Source organism: Typopeltis vanoorti, chromosome 5, assembly GCF_054136105.1.
Source record: "Typopeltis vanoorti isolate ZY-2024b chromosome 5, IOZ_Tvanoo_1.0, whole genome shotgun sequence".
Classification (NCBI taxonomy): domain Eukaryota; kingdom Metazoa; phylum Arthropoda; class Arachnida; order Uropygi; family Thelyphonidae; genus Typopeltis; species Typopeltis vanoorti.
In genome coordinates this window covers 61,222,444-61,240,586 of record NC_143553.1, presented here as the reverse complement: position 1 = coordinate 61,240,586, position 18,143 = coordinate 61,222,444, and the positions used below count along the sequence as shown (strand labels likewise).

At 35.6% G+C, this 18,143-nt stretch overlaps 1 protein-coding gene across 4 annotated transcripts in view; it reads right to left on the bottom strand.

Moving 5' to 3' along the window:
• The window catches only part of LOC150106466 (G protein-coupled receptor kinase 2-like), a 550,841-nt gene that overhangs the window by 338,950 nt on the left and 193,748 nt on the right, over window positions 1–18,143 (bottom strand). For 3 of the 4 annotated variants that reach the window (XM_090392458.1, XM_090392461.1, XM_090392459.1), the window contains exons 3-4: window positions 10,789–10,901; window positions 3,103–3,180 (exon numbers count right to left, since the gene is read on the bottom strand). In XM_090392458.1, the coding sequence (XP_090248584.1) occupies window positions 3,103–3,180; window positions 10,789–10,901 (191 nt within the window). Of the gene's footprint in view, window positions 1–3,102; window positions 3,181–10,788; window positions 10,905–18,143 lie in introns of those variants that run through there. The other variant, XM_090392462.1, reaches the window with a different exon arrangement.

The following is an 18,143-nucleotide window of genomic DNA, read 5'->3' as shown; positions in this document are numbered from 1 at the left end:
ATGCATACTATCTCCACCATCTATTCCATCACCTGGTCTATAGCAGCACCCAACTGTATATTTTATTCTGCCAGTCTCAATCTCACACCAAATAGCCTCAAATGAGCTTCTTTCACTATCCTGCAATACAACTTCAATTCTCCTTGGCTGCAGTTCATCAGCTATCATCAATAACACCCCCCCCCATTTTATTCTCTCTGTCCCTCCTAAACACACTATAACCTACACATTCTATCCCACTAACTATAATAATCTTTCGTCAGCCATGTTTCACTAATGCCAATAACCTGTGGCCAGGAAGAGCCAATCAAGGCCAAAAATTCTTCCTTCTTGTTCCTTGCCAGGAACAAGAAGGAAGGAACAATACTCCTGGCATTAGTATACATGAAATGCAGTGATCCCTTTGTCCCACCCCTATCTTGATGCATTATTCTAAATGTCCCATTCCCATTTTTTGTCCTTAGTGCTGGCTCAGGCACATTATATACACTGTCTCACTGAAGTGTGCATATCCACCCCCCCCCCCTCCTTGGTAGTTCTAGTTTCCCTGGTTCTGCACATCCATTTTCACTTCATTCAGCAACACTTTTTCCAGTCTCCACACACCAAGTCCATTCAAATGCAGGCCATCCATCTTGTATAAGTCCTTTCGCCCATCAAACTCATTCCACACATCCACGAATTCCACACCACACCGTCTGCATAACATGCGCATAATGTCATTTGCGATTATGGCCCTCCTTCTAAACTCCTCTCTGTCATACCGCGGCAACAGACTCACCATTCTAACTCTGTCACTCTTTTCTTTCGCTACCTTTAACAATACTTTCAAGTCCTCTCTCATAAAAAATTTATCACCTTTCAATTCATTCGTACCCGCCACAATTATTAATTCTTTCACCTTCTGTTTTTGCACTCTAATACTCTTCCTTACATCCTTAAATTTCGCACCCGGTAAGTACGATTTAGTTACACTCCCATCTATCACTCCTCTTAATAACGAGTCGCCATACAACCCTCTTTCCTTCATTTCAGAAACTCGCCCACTCTTACGCTGGTTATTTACGTTAGCCGAATCACTCTGGAAAGAGTTTTGCAGGTGCTCTAATTGCTGCTGCGCATTTTGTATCACTGCACGCAATCACTGCACTATCATTGCAATATCACAATATCACTGCACTATCACCGATCTCACTTCCTACAAATAATTCCTCATTTTTTTTATCATTCAAACCATTTTCTCTCTCTGTATAGTTGCTCTCACTCTTTCTTAGATCACCGCTCTCATTGCCATCTTGTACATCGAAATTCCCTATCAAGCCACTATTTTCACTCACATTCTGGCTTTCTTCAACCATAGCTGTCTCACAACCTGACACATAATTCAACTCCTCACTTTGCTTACACTTTCTGCACATTCTCCCACCACTATCACTTTCAATCCAAACTCCAGCCTGATTTGGGAATGCATACATTCCACACACATCACATTGGACAAATTCTCTCACATTATAGTTTTTGAACAATGGCGTCATATTTTTGGACACCATTATCTTACGTCGCATTGGCGCCACTTTCAAATCTATGAAACGTATCGTTACATACTAAATTAAATAATGGAATTTACACCGAAATCACACAGACACCACAAGCTACCAAAATTAGATAAAACATTACGTTATGATTTTAACCTATATTCTAATTTTCATTCAAAATTATACTTAGCTTTCGGGAGCTCCCTGAAAACACGACCAACCGTCTCTTTGTCCTTACTGATAACACTACCACTGACTGCTTTTTCTTATTCAATAGACTGATAGATCAAGTAGTAGCAGAAACAGATTAAATTCTACTGCACGGCCTGGAACTCCATGCACTTGTGTGCTTTTAATTATGTATCTTACTCCTACTTTGAGTCTGTTATTAATAATATGAAAAAATATCTTGCAGTCAGTATTAGACAGAGAAATAGATCTCCACCTACTGATTAAAGTAAAACTCTCTTAAGTTTTGGAATGAGGATGGTATGGCTTGCTACGAATTCATCTGCTATGTGTCCCAATGAGAGAAAAGAATTAAACAGTATAACCAGAATGGGAAGAATAAAATCCCATGCCTTGTGGTAAAGTTCTATCCCTAGAACATCAGGTCCTGGGAATTTTCTTGTCTGGCATTCTTTATAGGCTGTGATAACTTCAGATGCTGCAATGGGTCTGGCAAGCCCATCTTGTATATGAAACAGGAAAGACATTAATGTTCCAAGAGTTATAATTTCCCACAGTGCTATTGTCTTCAAACAATTTTTTGTAATGTTTTTGAAAGGAGTCAAGGATGTCTTGAGTGGTGTATATGTCTTCACCATCAACGCATCAATGAATTTAGTGAATTGTCTATTGAAGAATGCAGCTGAAGGACTATCTGCTAAGTGCTGCTGCATTCTTATTTTAAAATTTTTTCTTCCACTTGTTTCTGACTTTCCACTTCTATCTGTAAGTTAATGTTCTTAATGATGTTGCTCCATTCCATACCATTGTGTTAGTTTGCTACAAATCAGATTCTTTCTTTATACAGGTGTTTCAACTTTTTTTTTCTTTTGAGGAACACCCATTCCACCAACTGAATCATATTTTCCCCATTCAATCATATTCTGTTTTACTGCTTGTTTGAATTTTAGCCACAAGTAGTTCCAGGAAACATTATTCCAGTTTGAGCAGAGGGTCTGGAAATTGGTTGAAAAGATCAACAAAAAATTTGGTGGAAGTCCCCATGGTCCAGAACCTTATCTTGTTCCATGCAGTGGAATTTAAGTAGAGCTGGATTATGATCTGATGTTGATGTCAAGATATTTTATCTGAATTACCCTATTTATAAGGGAAGAAGAGATATAAATCTGATCAAGATGGGAGACAGACCCAAGAAGATACCAACATTAAATCACTGAAAAAATCATATATTTTCTGTATATAAGTATGAAAAAAGAATCGTCTGACTGTTAAATATGCTGAATGAGAGACAGTTGTGGAAAGTTTTTCTATACCCAGGAGTATAGCATGTCTTAAATCAAATATCAAAAATAATTACATTCAAAATTATTCATCCTACCTCTGGAATGAGGTATTTGTTAAAAACTTCCTGAGCAACAGCAGCTCTATCTTCATCAAGTTGAACTTCATAACTTTCCTATAAAATAAAGATGTAATTAATTTATTTTAAACAAATATAAATATAAAATACAGGAATTCAATTTGCATTGAATGATTCTTCAAGGAATCTAATGAACCATTGTTTATGACATGTAATTCCAGCGCTCTATACATCAATCACAATGTATCATAAATGCATAAAAATTTCAAAACCATAAACCAAGTAAAGAATTCACTTTTCCTTCTCTCTCTCTCTCTCTCTCTCTCTTAAATACATACATGCAATTTTCTAAATTAACTTTCATGCCTAATCTATTCTACTATTTCTAGTTGCCATAGGTATAGAATCTGTAGAATCTTTCCACCATTCTTCTTTTCAACGATGCATCTTTCTCTCACAATAAAATCTATGTATGTTAAAATTCTGTACCCAATTAAATCTGTTTCAAAATTTTATATTCATTCAGTCTATCTCAAGGGAAATAAGCTAATTTAATTCATGCATTCTTTGTTCCAAGGCATTATTACATGTAGTACGAGGGTGATCTGAAAAGTTCTTGGCCTCGACCATAGATGGCAACACTATCGGCAAGATTTTTTTTTCCTAAATCGGTAACTTCTGTCTTAAGCATCCATGTGAAATTGCAAGTCATGCTATCAATTTGTTTTTTTTTATACAGCTGTCTGAAGCAAAAGCGTTGTCTGTATCTCTTGAAATGGATAAAATTGAGTATCATGCTGTTATAAAATTCTTTGTAAAAGAAGGTTTAACGGAAAAAGAAATTCATTAGAAGTTCATAAAAGTTTATGGGCACTCTTCTCCTTCATTTTTGACAATTAAGAAATGGGCTACCGAGTTTAAACGTGGCTGTACCAGCCTTGAAGATGATCTACGTTAAGGATATCCAAAAAAGTGTAACAACACCAGAAATCATCGATATGGTATTGGATGACCAGAGAGTCAAAGTGCATGAAATTGCTGAGACTATAGGTATTTCAAAAGAACATGTAGGATATATTTTGCATGAAGAATTGCAAATGAAAAAGCTTTGCACAAGATGGGTGCCGCTCTTGCTCACAGCACATCAAAAACGCATTCGCATGAAAATCTCTGAACAGTGCTCGAGCGTTTTAACAAGAATAAAACTGATTTTGTATGTCGATTTATTAATATGGATGAGACTTGGATTCAGCATTACACACCAGAATCCAAACAGCAGTCAAAACAGTGGACAGAAGCCAGTTGTTCAACACCAAAGAAGACAAAGTAGGTTCCATCAGCAGGAAAGGTCATGGTATTGGTGTTTTGAGATGCTAAAGGCATTTTGTTTATTAATTATCTTGAAAAGGGTAAATCAATAACTGGGGAATATTATTCCAATCTTTTAACCAGACTAGATGAAAAAATTCATGAGAAAAGACCCAGTTTGCAAAAGATGTTGGAAGTTTATTTTTCACTTGGTTAGACTATAATAAATTTAGTTTAATCCTTTATCCAAGTGTAAGCAAACAAAGTTTGTGCCTGAAAATATCTTCAGGACTGAGGTAAGGTAGCGCAACACCAGGCAACTCCGAGCAATGGTGGAAAAAGCTCTAATCACTCCTTTTGCATACTGAGACAAGGAGTGATGAGAGCTTGGTCCACCTTTGCTCGGAGTTGCCTGGTGTTGCACTACCTTACCTCAGTCCTGGCGCAAACTTTGTTTGCTTATACTTGGATAAAGAATTAAACTAAATTTATTATAGTCTAACCAAGTGAAAAATAAACTTCCAACATCTTTCTCTAAATCCAGAGTAATTCAATAATAAGGTGGTACACCTGTTGGCAACTCCTATAGGTAAATATGACCTCTCCTATTGCTTCTGCCTTAGTATCTCCACGTTTGGGTCTGCCTCCCACTGACGAGACATCAATAAAGGTTGAAACCAGTCTGGGTAGTGGCCGGTTGTTCAACACCAAAGAAGACAAAGTCTGCTTTGGTGTTGAACAACCTTGGTAGTGGCCTTCCCTTAATGCGTAGCAGTATACATGTCCACAAGGAGATGTGCTTTGCATTATGGGAGATACTGAAACAAGGAGTGATGAGAGCTTGGGCCACCTTTGCTTGGAGTTGCCTAGTGTTGCACTACTTTACCTCAGTCCTGAAGATATTTTGTTTGCAAGGTATTATATTGTCCCTCAGTCCTGAAGATATTATTTTGCACAAACTTTGTTTGCTTACACTTGGATAAAGGATTAAACGAAATTTATTATTTGCAAAAGAAAAAAATCATCTTTCATCATAACACTGCACCTGCCTACAAAGGTGTTTTGGCAATGTGAAAATTAAGGGATCTGCACTATGAATTGTTGGAACATCTACCCTGTTCCCCAGATTTGGCTTACTCTGACTTCTATCTCTTCCCTAAACTAAAACTCTTTCTCGCTGGTCAGCATTTTTCTTCGAAACAAGAGGTGATTGCAGCTGTAGAGGGGTATTTCACAAATCAAACTTTTCAGACCACCCTCATATAATGCATTACAATACTCCAATCCATGCTAACAGTTACAAGTTGTTTGTGCGTGTGTGTGTGTGTGTGACATCAAACCTACAAAAGCTTGTAAACCTTTAAGGCATAAGTTTTATTTTTTTATTATTTAGATACTATTAACTTTATCTTTTATTTTTTTATATGATCTCAAAACCCTGCTTTAGAAGGTAAACATGGAACTTTTTGAGCTACTTCAAGCTTTCCACAAGTGGGGTGATCTCATACACCAGAGATGAAATTCATTCCCACCAAAAGATATTCACAAACAACTATTCCTATAGTGAAAAGTCAAACCTGTAGCCCATTAGTTGGAGAGTATAAATTGTGTGTGTGTACTCAAGGCCGATTTGTCTGTATGTTGGATGAAAAACCCAAGTTTTCAGGAGAATAAACCCTGCTACCTTCATATGAGATTGGCTAACTCACCTTCAATTTGAAAAATTCCATATAAAGATTTCTCTTGTCATGACGAGAATCAAACTTAAGCCTTTTCCAATCAAAGGGCACAACATGCCATCGTTCTTCCAATTGCGGTATGGAGGCAATGTTTTTATGTTCACATATAAGTTCACAATCTCTGAATTCATTCTAATAATGAATCTTCACTGTCTCCACATTCTTTACAAACTCTAGTTAGCTAAGTGGATAGAATTTCCACTCTCCAACCAACATGCAAAGGTTCAAATTTTACTGTGACTTGAACATCTGTAAGAGTCTTCAAGTGGTAGACATTTTCATCACTTAGTGTGAGACTACCATCCTGTTTACTAGGGATCTGGAGTAGTTTGACAAAATATCATATTTGATCTCTAGAGAAAGTCCAGAGCCCTGCACTAGAGATAAAATATGGTACTAAACATATAACTTGTCACTAAGTGGGATTCACATAAAAATAAATAAATACTTTAAAATAAAAATCTGGGCACAATCAATCCACATGTGATCTCATTGAAGCAATCCAAAGAGGTAGATCAATTCCTTATGTTTCCTCTTTCTTATTTCTATAGTAGGCACTGTCTTCATTATCACAGTTATATGTTATGATGATATTCTCATAAACTTTTCCACTTTAACAATATCAGGAAATGAAGACTGCCTCATTTCTTCAACTCTCTATCCATTATCTGTCACTTTTAGAAGTGACACATAATGGATAGAGTTGAAGAAATGGGGCAGTCTTCATTCTAATCAGTGGTCTCATCAGATGATTACAACAAACTCAACCAAATGCAATAATTTTTTTTTTAATCTAAAATGAATCCCACACTAGACAACACTGAAATAATGCTCACTATCATTATCCCGAGCAACAGTCTATTTAGATCATTCTTTATGTATGCATTTTGTATCAGAAGTGTTCCTTATCATCCTTCCCAACTTAGCATTAGTGATAAATAACTGGCTCGCACCATTCCTAGATTTCTTTGACTATGCTCTTCCCATACACTACTATTTTGATACCTATCAGTGGGCATTCTCACCAGACTATTTTTCATTTCCATTCATTTTTATAAACCATAACAGCCCTCTCAAAAATATTCTGTAAAATACATCCACAATGACCAGAAAAATATGGTGGTATATTCATCTTTCCTGTCCACTATTGTCACTTTATTATGAAATTAAGCAGGTTGCTATGACAAAAACCTACCTTTAACAAAGCAAATGTCCTCTACAGAGGATACATTTATTTCTGCATTGCCAGTCTGGCTGCCAGAATGGTTAGCATATTTTCACAGCTAAATACTCAATGTGAAAATGCATTTTCCACATTAAATAAATGTTTATCTATTAATTATCTATAACTAATGATCAAAATCTATCTCAATATGTTAAAAGGAGTGAAAAAGTGTTAATAATTACATACAATAAATTACAAAACTTGAAGGTATTGATTTTTAATTCAAGAGTGAAACTATTTTCTTGCTTTCCTGAAAAGTAGCCAAATCCAGATTCATTTGTTTAGCATGGTGGGGACAATATCTGCTCTCCAACCAACAGGCTGTAGGTTCAAATCCTGGCATGGGCATTATGTTTGCAACTCTTGTCAGGTGGGAGATGAACTTCATTGCTTGATGTGGGCTACCCCACTTAATGGAGACTAGAAATGGCTGGAAATTGTGTTCTGTGTTTGGTCTCTATGGCAGAGTGCTCAGATTATGGGAAAAAAGTAAATTAAAAAAAATACAAAGAAAATATATAAAATTAATGAAAACAGAAAAAAAATCCTTAGTCCACTTATGGTACTACTGTATTATAGATTTAAAACTTTTTGTGAGAGTAGAAGTCACATAAAAAAAACATAATAATATGAACTCTAAGCAGTCTTACCGATACAAATCCAAAGACACTGATTTCTCTATAATCAGCCGCACTTGTTAGCAATACTCTTGTGCAATTATTTTGCTTTCCTTCCATTTCTTTGAGACTTTGCTTTTTTGATACTCAAATTAAATAAGCAAGTATGGACGCACTGATAACTTTCTTTCACATTTCCTCAACCATCATCATTCTGCTCCCATCTAATTCCACTGTTGCCCTACTGAATTTCATTAAACTGTTGCAATATTTTCAACACCTCTACCTAAATATGAAAGTTGTGGAGAGGATCCTGAGATGAGGGATCCAGATTGTTACAGGTCTATGAAATGCACCCTATGAGAACGGACTGAAGCCTGTGGGGTTACAAAGACTAGTTGACAGTCAGAAAAGAGGGAATATGATAGAAACATGTTATGAAGTTCTGATAAACATCTGGAACAAAAATGATATTAAAGCAACTGATATAGTCACAATTAAGAACATACTAGTAGCAGAGTTATGAAGGTAACTTATGTTCTTATATTCTCATATGTTCTTTCTTATGGTTATATTATATCAGTTGCTTTAATATCATTTTTGTTCTAGGTTTTTATCAGTATTTTCCAGCCTCCCCTCACAGGATTGACACAGAAGACTTTCTGTGTCAATCTTTAATATGTGATGACATTATGGGAGAAAACAAGGTCAATTTCCCCTCCCTGGAAATTGTGTTAAAGTGTGGTTAGCAAAGATGTGTGGATTAGACATTTTTCCTGGAGGGTATGTAATAGGTGGAATGGTTTCCACCTATTACATATTATATACTGACAGAGCACTCATAACCAGGTGGTTATGAGTGCTCTGTCAGTGAATACATTTAAGAAGTATAATAGGTACTATATGAATCATGACTCCCTGGAGATGCCCAAGAAAATAATTAAAATGCACTCCTACCAAAAGTCATGGTGCATCCCTCCATCTACAGAAAATGGATCTAACTATACATATCATTCAGTTTATTGTTTTGTTTTTTTAATCAAAAAAAAAAAAAAAAAAAAGAAAAAGAAAATCAGCAGTTTGCTTGGAAGTAATCATTTCCAATGAGGAATGAGAATATGCAAAATGACAATTATGGGGAAAGAGTTAACAGCATTTGAGAAGAAAAGAATAGTTCGACATAATTGTGAAAAATATTTTGTTAAGCAATTAAGTATTCCAAAGTCCATACCTAGCAATGACAAGAATGGCAGTCCACAGATGACCCTGAGCCCAGGATAAGGGAGTAGAATTAAAATACTACAGCAGCCAATGCTCTCAGAAGGCTGGTTCTTCTCACCATCACATCTTAGAGAATCTGTGTATGGTAATACAAGCAATCCCATAGGTGCTTCAACAACAAACAGAGAGCTGCAAGTAGAGAATTTTCATGGAAGGGATTAAACCCATAAACCGTTGTTAACAGCAAAAGTTTATGTACCATGAAGCAGTGAATTATGCTATATGCTCTCCATTTTATAGGTGTATTTATGTAATGAAGATGCCTGGAGAATACTATTTACATAGGTGTGATGGAGTTTGGTGTCATGAAAGCCCACATCATGGTGACAATTTAACGTAATCCATACCCCCAAGGTATGGATTACGTTAACTGGCATAATGCATGGAACTGTTATTGCTAGATTCTAAAATGATGTTTTCTGGACAACTATGTTTCTCATGTTTGGCCATTTTATGGTGCCAGTACATGGCATGACAGCATTCCACATCAATAAAATGCAATAATTATCAACATGCACTGGAAGACAATAATATTAGATCAGTGCAATGACCAGCACAGAACCTAGAGCAAGTCAGAACAAGTATAAACAAACTGGAACACAGAATTGGACATAGCCAAAGATGGCCTTCTTCTCTGGGACAGGAAGGGAGTTAGCATTCTTAAAAATTGAGGATGACTGTGGTTAGGTCAAAACTGTGGAGAACAGGTTACCAGAAGTGGTTGTTGTCAGCAAATGAGTTTAAGGAGAGACATGCAAGCATTGGATGAATGATAGTTTCTATGATCCCTTAAGGTCTAAACTCCACAGAAATGTCTGATTAATAATAGGAATTCATTTCCAAAGAGTGAGGTATTTTAATATGTCCTATCTGAATACCAAAGTTAATACCATTTTCTACATATTCAATGTGATGTAGTCCAAGAACTTTGCATAAATATTTCTTCTTGGTCCTTTTCCTTTGCTATTCCTGACACAGCAACTTATTTTTTCTTTGCATACCTCAACTTTGCATCACAGTGATTCACAGCCTAAATATCATATCTCCTGTATTTCTAGGCATATCATAATAGATATAGATATAGTTTAATCCTTTATCCCAGTGAGAGCAAACAAAGTTTGCGCCTGAAAATATCTTCAGGACTAAATATAGTGTTGTACTATCTTATCCAGTAAGTAGTGCAACACCAAGGCCCTGAAGATATTTTCAGGCGCAAACTTTGTTTGCTCTCACTGGGATAAAGGATTAAACTATATCTATATCTATTATAGTCTAACCTAGTGATAAATAAATTTTCAACATCTAGGCATATCAGTTTTTATTCATTGGCTATACTCAGCAATGACTCTCCTGCCAAACATTTTAGTTTTTTCAAGTTCACCCTTGCTGAAAATACTATACTATACTATACTTGTCAAGCTATATTTGATAATATTACAGAAATAATGAGAAGGAAAGAGAATGAATTTTTGATAAATAAAAAAAAAAAAATCTTAAAAAATATTTGACTAATAACCTATAAAGATTTACTTACTACTGCATCTAAAAAGGTGTTACATTTGTTATAAAGGGATATGGTTTCACAGTACTGTCTGAAGAGAAGCCATCCAATGGGTTGCTGCTCCACCACATAGCAGTATCTTACATCTAAATTAAAAAAACACTATACCTTAGTTTAATAGAATTGACTGTTTAAGATTACTGTTATGAACTGAAGCATTACTTGTGGATTAATTAAAAAGTATTTTTAATAAACTATTTTTTCATATATTTTTATGATCATCTGATTCATGAAAGAAGGGAAACCTTTAACAAACTCATTAATGTGATGGATAGGTCAGGAATTAACTAGGAATCCGGCTCTAGAAATCAAAACTTGTTTTTTTTCATCTAACTTTCACACGTTTGATAAATAATGTGGCAGTGATGATATCACACTATCTGACAATCAATTCGTATACTGCTTAAAGACTTTTCACAAAACATGCTACAGTAGGATTTAAACCCACAGCATGAAGGTAACAAAGCAGATAAGCTATTCCCACTTGAATGCATGCAAATTAATATGCATTTTAAGTGAATTCTGTTTTTATAAGTATTATAAACAGAGATTCATTATCAAAAGGCATGTGGTTGAATAGTGATGCCTGTGAAAGAGACTGGAATTCAAAGTCTGTTTGTAATGAAAAAAATTTTTTATTATTATTATCACCCAAGACCCCCATGGAGTCAAAGACTCATCTAGGAGGTCCTTTTATTACACACACACACACACACACACACACACACACACACACACACACACACACACACACACACACACACACACACAGCTTTTTCAGCTCATCATACTACACTTTATAACTTTTTTTTTTTCAGGTAAGTTAGTTGCTTTTCATATTATCTAATTATTACGATATATATTCATATGTCCCCCCCAAAAAAAGTAACAATTTAACTTAATGATCAAGCAGTACACGGGTACTGCTTGATCATTAAGTTAAATTGTTGCAATGAGGAAAGTAATTTCAGAAATATTCACTTAAATTTCTGTTTAATTGTTATAGATATCATAATAGCATACTTATACTTTATTTGGAAGCAAAAAAAAATTAATATATTTAAAATCTCAATAAAAAGCAGGATGAAACTGAATATCATATTGAAAAGAAAAGTGTACAGGCTCAAATATGCAAAATATATTCAAAAAAATAAATAAATAAAAAATTGAAAACAAGAATTACAACAGACTCTTAAGAAATGACTAACTGATTCAGTCAGAGAATCATGTTGAGAAGCTGTCTGCAAGGATAGAAAAATCAGAACTCCACAATAGACTCAAGAAGTCTAATAGTCATGGAAAAGAAGAAAGTGTTTCAAAAGTTCCTAGCAAGTAAGACAGCATGTGCTCTGAGCAAATACAGAGAAAAATGTAAGCCAGCAAAGCAGCATGTAAAAGTAATCAGAGATGATAAAAGTGATGTAAAAACTGAAAATAAAGATATTCTATTGTCTGGAGTAACTACTTTGAAAGATTACTAAATGAGATAAGCAGTGGAAAAACTGTGGTAGGAAATATTCAAGAGGAATTGGTTGACAATTGTGGACAGTCATCGCAGCAGAATAACAGTTGCAAAGGATATAGTGGAATTATTGAAAGAGCACTTTTTCAGTGTATATCATACTGGCATCAATTATGCAGTGCATATATAGAAGGGAGGCAAGTATTAGCAGAACTAGAAGTGAAAGACTCAGAGATATATCAGGTGTTGATTGAATTAGATGTTAATAAATTCAAGTGGTTGGCATATCTGCTCTCCAGCCAAAAGGCTGTGGGTTCGAATCCTGCTGTGGGCATGGGTGTTTGCGATTGTCTGTGAAAATACTGGTGGTGGTGGTGGGCAGTAGATGGCATTGGTGTAAATGATGCGGTATGCTATAGTTGGTGAATTGAGTGGTGGAGATGGAGAGTTGTAGAGTAGGTGCTCCCTCTCTCTCGATGAGTCTTTGGACTCCTTGGAGGTGTCATATAATAAGGCTGTGGGAATGGGAATTTTACTAAGGAGTAGAAAGAAGGCCAAATAGTACCACTCCACAAGTGGTTCTAAGACAGAAATTTCCAATTATAGACCAGTTTGTATAACTGCAGTTGCAGTCAAGGTGTTGGAGAAATTGGTTAGGAATAGAATACAGGATTGGTTTGATGAGCATAGCATTCTTTATGATGATGAGCATGGATTTGTAAAGGGTATGTCTTGATTTAGCAATTTACTTGCATTTCATGATAAAGTAGCAGGTATGTTAAATAAGGGAGAATCATATACAGTGATATTCTTGTACTTATGTGTTTGATAGATTATTCCATTTAACATGATAATTCCATTTAACTTTGCATCATCAGCAAATATTTGAAGACCTCTTCTCAATCCACATGAAATATCATGAACAAATAAATTAAACAGTAGGGACCCAAGAACAGAATCCTAATGAATGCCACTTGTCACCATCCTTTTCTGAAACAATGCTCCAACTTACACAACTCACTGATATTTTTCAGAAAGCCAATCTTCAATCCACCTAACCAACTTGTTATTTAATCCCATCTTCTGCAGCATGTACACTAATTTATCATGTGGTAATCTATCAAACAACTCCTCAACCCAATGTATTGATGCTAGTTGAATATGGAGCAGTTAATAATCACCAATTTATAGTTCCACGTATATACCCTATATCTTGATAACAACCGTTTACTGTTTGACTACCTTCCAAACCAATACCAGATGATCACTCTCACCGACAGGAGACAGTGTTGATACCTCATTGACAACCACATCCTGTGAGTATATATCACCAAATGCAACACCTGAAAACCACGTGTTGCTTCAGTCACCTGCTGCTTAAGATGGTTATCTGCAGAAACTCAACAAATTTACTCTCCTTATTACCATACACTATCTATTCTTTCCATTCACATGCTTATAATTAATATCTCCCATTAAAATCACCTTCCTTTTACTTGCCGAATTACACTCATGTCCAAAACCTAAGGACAAACACCATTTCTGAAAATTACAACTGCAAATTCAAACAAATCAGCTTGTGGCAATTTCTATAACTGATGATTCCAAATAGAAAGTGGGTACACATTCAAATTTTTGAATCGCATACAAAGGGGTCACAGAATAAAAGGAAAAAAGGCTGCACTGTTTGAAGAATGCTCTTTTCATGAAGGAATAAAGTTGCAAACTTGGATGTCTTGTAATGTCTCAAAGACGTCATCTAGATCAGGGATTCTCAACCTATGGTACATGAGCCACTGCTGGGTGGTACGAAAACAGATTTGCTTACTGGTACATCTAATACCTTGAATTAAATATAGTGGTACACCACTGGAAAAAGTTGTGACCCCCTAATTTAGATGATATCATACAGGGAATTATTGGAAAGCTTGAAGAAGACTGCAGAATTACTAATACTATGTCTCAAAGACATCATCTAGATCAGGGATTCCAACCTATGGTACACGAGCCACTGCTGGGTGGTACGAAAACAGATTTGCTTACTGTACATCTAATACCTTGAATTCTCAACCTATGGTACATGAGCCACTGCTGGGTGGTACGAAAACAGATTTGCTTACTGGTACATCTAATACCTTGAATTAAATATAGTGGTACACCACTGGAAAAAGTTGAGACCCCCTGATTTAGATGATTTCATACAGGGAAGAATTATTGGAAAGCTTGAAGAAGACTGCAGAATTACTGATACTGCCAGAGAGTTTGGAATCTCACATAGCATTGTATCCAGGCTCCAGGCAGCATTTCAAACCAATGGAATGTGTTCCAGATGTTTGCTAAGAGATTGCACCACTTGGTCTACCACAGAAAATGAAGACAGATTTTTAGGCACGGTTTTTAGTGAAGATAACAGCAAAACATAATTGATGCACCATGACTGGTCAACTTACAAGCTGGCTCCATTCAAGCACAGTTATGCAGATATCTCAGCAAATTATTGAGATGTCAGAGCTCTCTTTGCCCATATACTACATTCTAGTTATTTTGTTTGGCAAAATATTTTTTAGTTGAAAAAAAAAGGTATGCCATGGGAGTTGAAAGTTTTTTTTTTTTCACTTTGATTATACTATAAATTAAAGATGCCAAGAAATTATATTCTTGGTTTCATCGTTTATCCAAGTGTAAGCAAACAAAGTTTTAACTGCTTTATACTTTTTTCTTCTGGTAAAGGCTTAAATATTTGTAGATGACAGGTATAAGGCATATTCTGTTCAAAAGTCTCAGCAGGTTCATCTCATTTAGGAGTTTGTTAAAGTACTCTTCCCACCTGTTTGTTATATAGTCTTTGTTCATTACTATTGTTTATTATTCTTGTTTTCATATGTGGACCTGTTTTTAAGATATGTTATAATAATCAGACTTGTTTCTCTTTGTGTGATATCAGTGTTCTTTGTTACAAGCATGCCAAAACTTAATCTTCTGTAAGTATTGCTCAATGACTTAAAAAATAATAATAATAAAATAAATTAAAAAATATTCAATTAAAAAATTATACTTGGATATTTTACTATTACATTACGTAAGAAAACAAGAAAAAAGAGATGTTAACAATACACACAAATTTAAAAATGCTCATAATTATTTCTTTTAATCATAATTATTTCTTTTTCACCTTCACATGCCTCTCTTTGAAGAAATCAACAACACCCTCTCAGTGGCTTTCTGTTTTTCCTGGTATCATCACTCCATTATTAAGAAGTCCTTGTGGCACTGTTCACCTTGCCCAATTGATCACCGCATCAAGTTTTCAGGAAGGAAATCTTGGCGAGAATGAAGGAAGTGAATCTTCAGTGAGATCATGGTGCCTGTCTTGGAATATTTGTTCTTTGTTGATCAGCTGGTTTGTAATCATTTTTACTAATTATAATGAAGAGCCAAAGGCTTCAATTCGGCAACATGAACTTATTTAAGTTAAGGGATATTATATCCCATATTGTTTCTTAGCCGAATAAGAAACTCAAAGAGTTTCTTATTCGGCTAAGAAACATGCCGAATATAGAAACTATATAAAGTTCGGCGATTCCAAGCATAAGCAAATACCTGGATAGAGCAGCAACTGACCCTTGAAGGTAGTGCAAGCTGAGGCATCTTATACAAAGGGTGGAGCAAGATCCGATCACTATTCTTGATATTTACCCATAACATAAGACTTATTGTTTAATTGACCATATATTTAAAATGTACTTCTGTTCATACAAATTGCCTACCGGCTTCTTTCTTTGTGGACAAACTCAAAAAAGTTAAAATAACACAAACAGACATAAGGGCCAGTCTAGATGTAGTGTCTTTGTTCACGAATGTACCAGTAGAAGAAGTAATGAACACTATCAAAGATCTCTTTCCTGCATATATTACAAAGATGTTCAAGCATTGCCTACAATATCAAATTTTTTCAAAGTTAACAACAGGGTTTACAAACAATTAGAAGGCCTAGCCATGGGGAGCCCTCTGTCGCCACCATGTGCAGACCTTTTCATGGAGAAATTTGAAGATGAAATCTTCACGAGCATTACTCCTAAACCTTCTATATGGTGGAGATATGTGGATGATATCTTCATCATATGGAAGGACAAGTTATAAAACCTACATATGTTTGTTAATAGAATCAATGCACTCCACAATAAAATAAAATTTACTCTAGAAGTAGAAAATAACGAACAGCTACACTTCTTGGACTTACTAGTAAGAAGACAAGGTAACAGTATCAAACTGTCAATTTACAAAAAAACCAATGGACACTGGACGATATCTACATTACTCTTCAAACCATCATAGGTCACAGAAACATAGCATCATCCACATGTTGAGAAATCGAGCTAGAAAATTTATCTCCGAAGAGGAAGAAGTTCAAGCAGAACTGTCTCATATAGCTACAACACTATCACAAAATGGTTATCCTCGAAACATCATCAACAAATTTCTATACAAAGATAACCAACAACAAAGAACAGTCTCCCAACAAATTTCAACAGCAGTCATCCCCTTTATAGGTTCAACTTCCACAAAAGTTGCGAGATTGTTAAAGACCCATAACATCAGGGTTGTATTTAAACCAACAAATAGCTTAAGACAGTTTCTAAGATCTCCAAAAGACAGTGTTCCATTTTATAAATATCCAGGTGTGTATAATATTCCTTGCACATGCGGTCTTTCCTACATTGGACAGACTTCGATAAGCCTGGAAATAAGACAGAAAGAACATGTCAGTGATGTTAATCACAACAGAACGATCACCTCCGGATTGGCACATCACTTTTCAACTTCGACCACACTATAGATTGGAATAACAGCTCCATGCCCTACGTAGACGAGGATTACAGACATCGAGTATTTAAAGAAGCAGCAATTGTACTACGTATGGGCAGTAACCTAAACAGAAATCAGGGGGGCCATACTGAACGATACTTGGAAAAATTTAATTAATTCCCTCAGTTCAACAGAGCTACAGTACGCGAATAATCATATTACGCGTTTGCGTGTAACGCGTGTTCATGATACTGAGTAGATATGTCACGCGAACGTGTTACCTTAGCTACCTAACAGGTACTAATGGTTCTTTGTATTCTTAAACCTTTTTGCATTTACCATTTTTTGTACTGTGCAAGCCTTGAGAAAGCTAGTCAGTTACTAGCGAAACCAGTAGGCAATTTGTACGAACAGAAGTACGTTTTACCCATAATGTGAACTTAACTTATTATTGTTCAACATTATGAAAGAAGGTCACTACCCAGGACCTTTTTTGAGGTCTCGTCAGTGAGTAGGTAGACCTAGTTAATACCAAGTTTGTAGCGAACAGAACTTACATCCCTTTTATGAGAATTGCCAGGAGGTGTCCTATTAAATTACTAATTATAATGAAGAGCCAAAGGCTTCAATTCGGTGACATGAACTTATTTAAGTTAAGGGATAGAAACTCTTTGAGTTTCTTATTCAGCTAAGAAACAATATGGAATATAATATCCCTTAACTTAAATAAGTTCATGTCGCCGAATTGAAGCCTTTGGCTCTTCATTATAATTAGTAATTTAATAGGACACCTCTTGGCAATTCTCATAGAAGGGATGTAAGTTCTGTTCGCTACAAACTTGGTATTAACTTGGTCTACCTACTCACTGATGAGACCTCAAAAAAGGTCAAAACCGGTCTGGGTAGTGACCTTCTCTCATAATGTTGAACAATAATACAGCTCCTAGGAGTTAAGTTCACATTACGGATAAATATCAAGAATAGTGATCAGAGCTTGCGCCACCCTTTGTATGAGTTGCCTCAGCTTGCACTTCCTTCAAGGGTCAGTTGCTGCTCTATC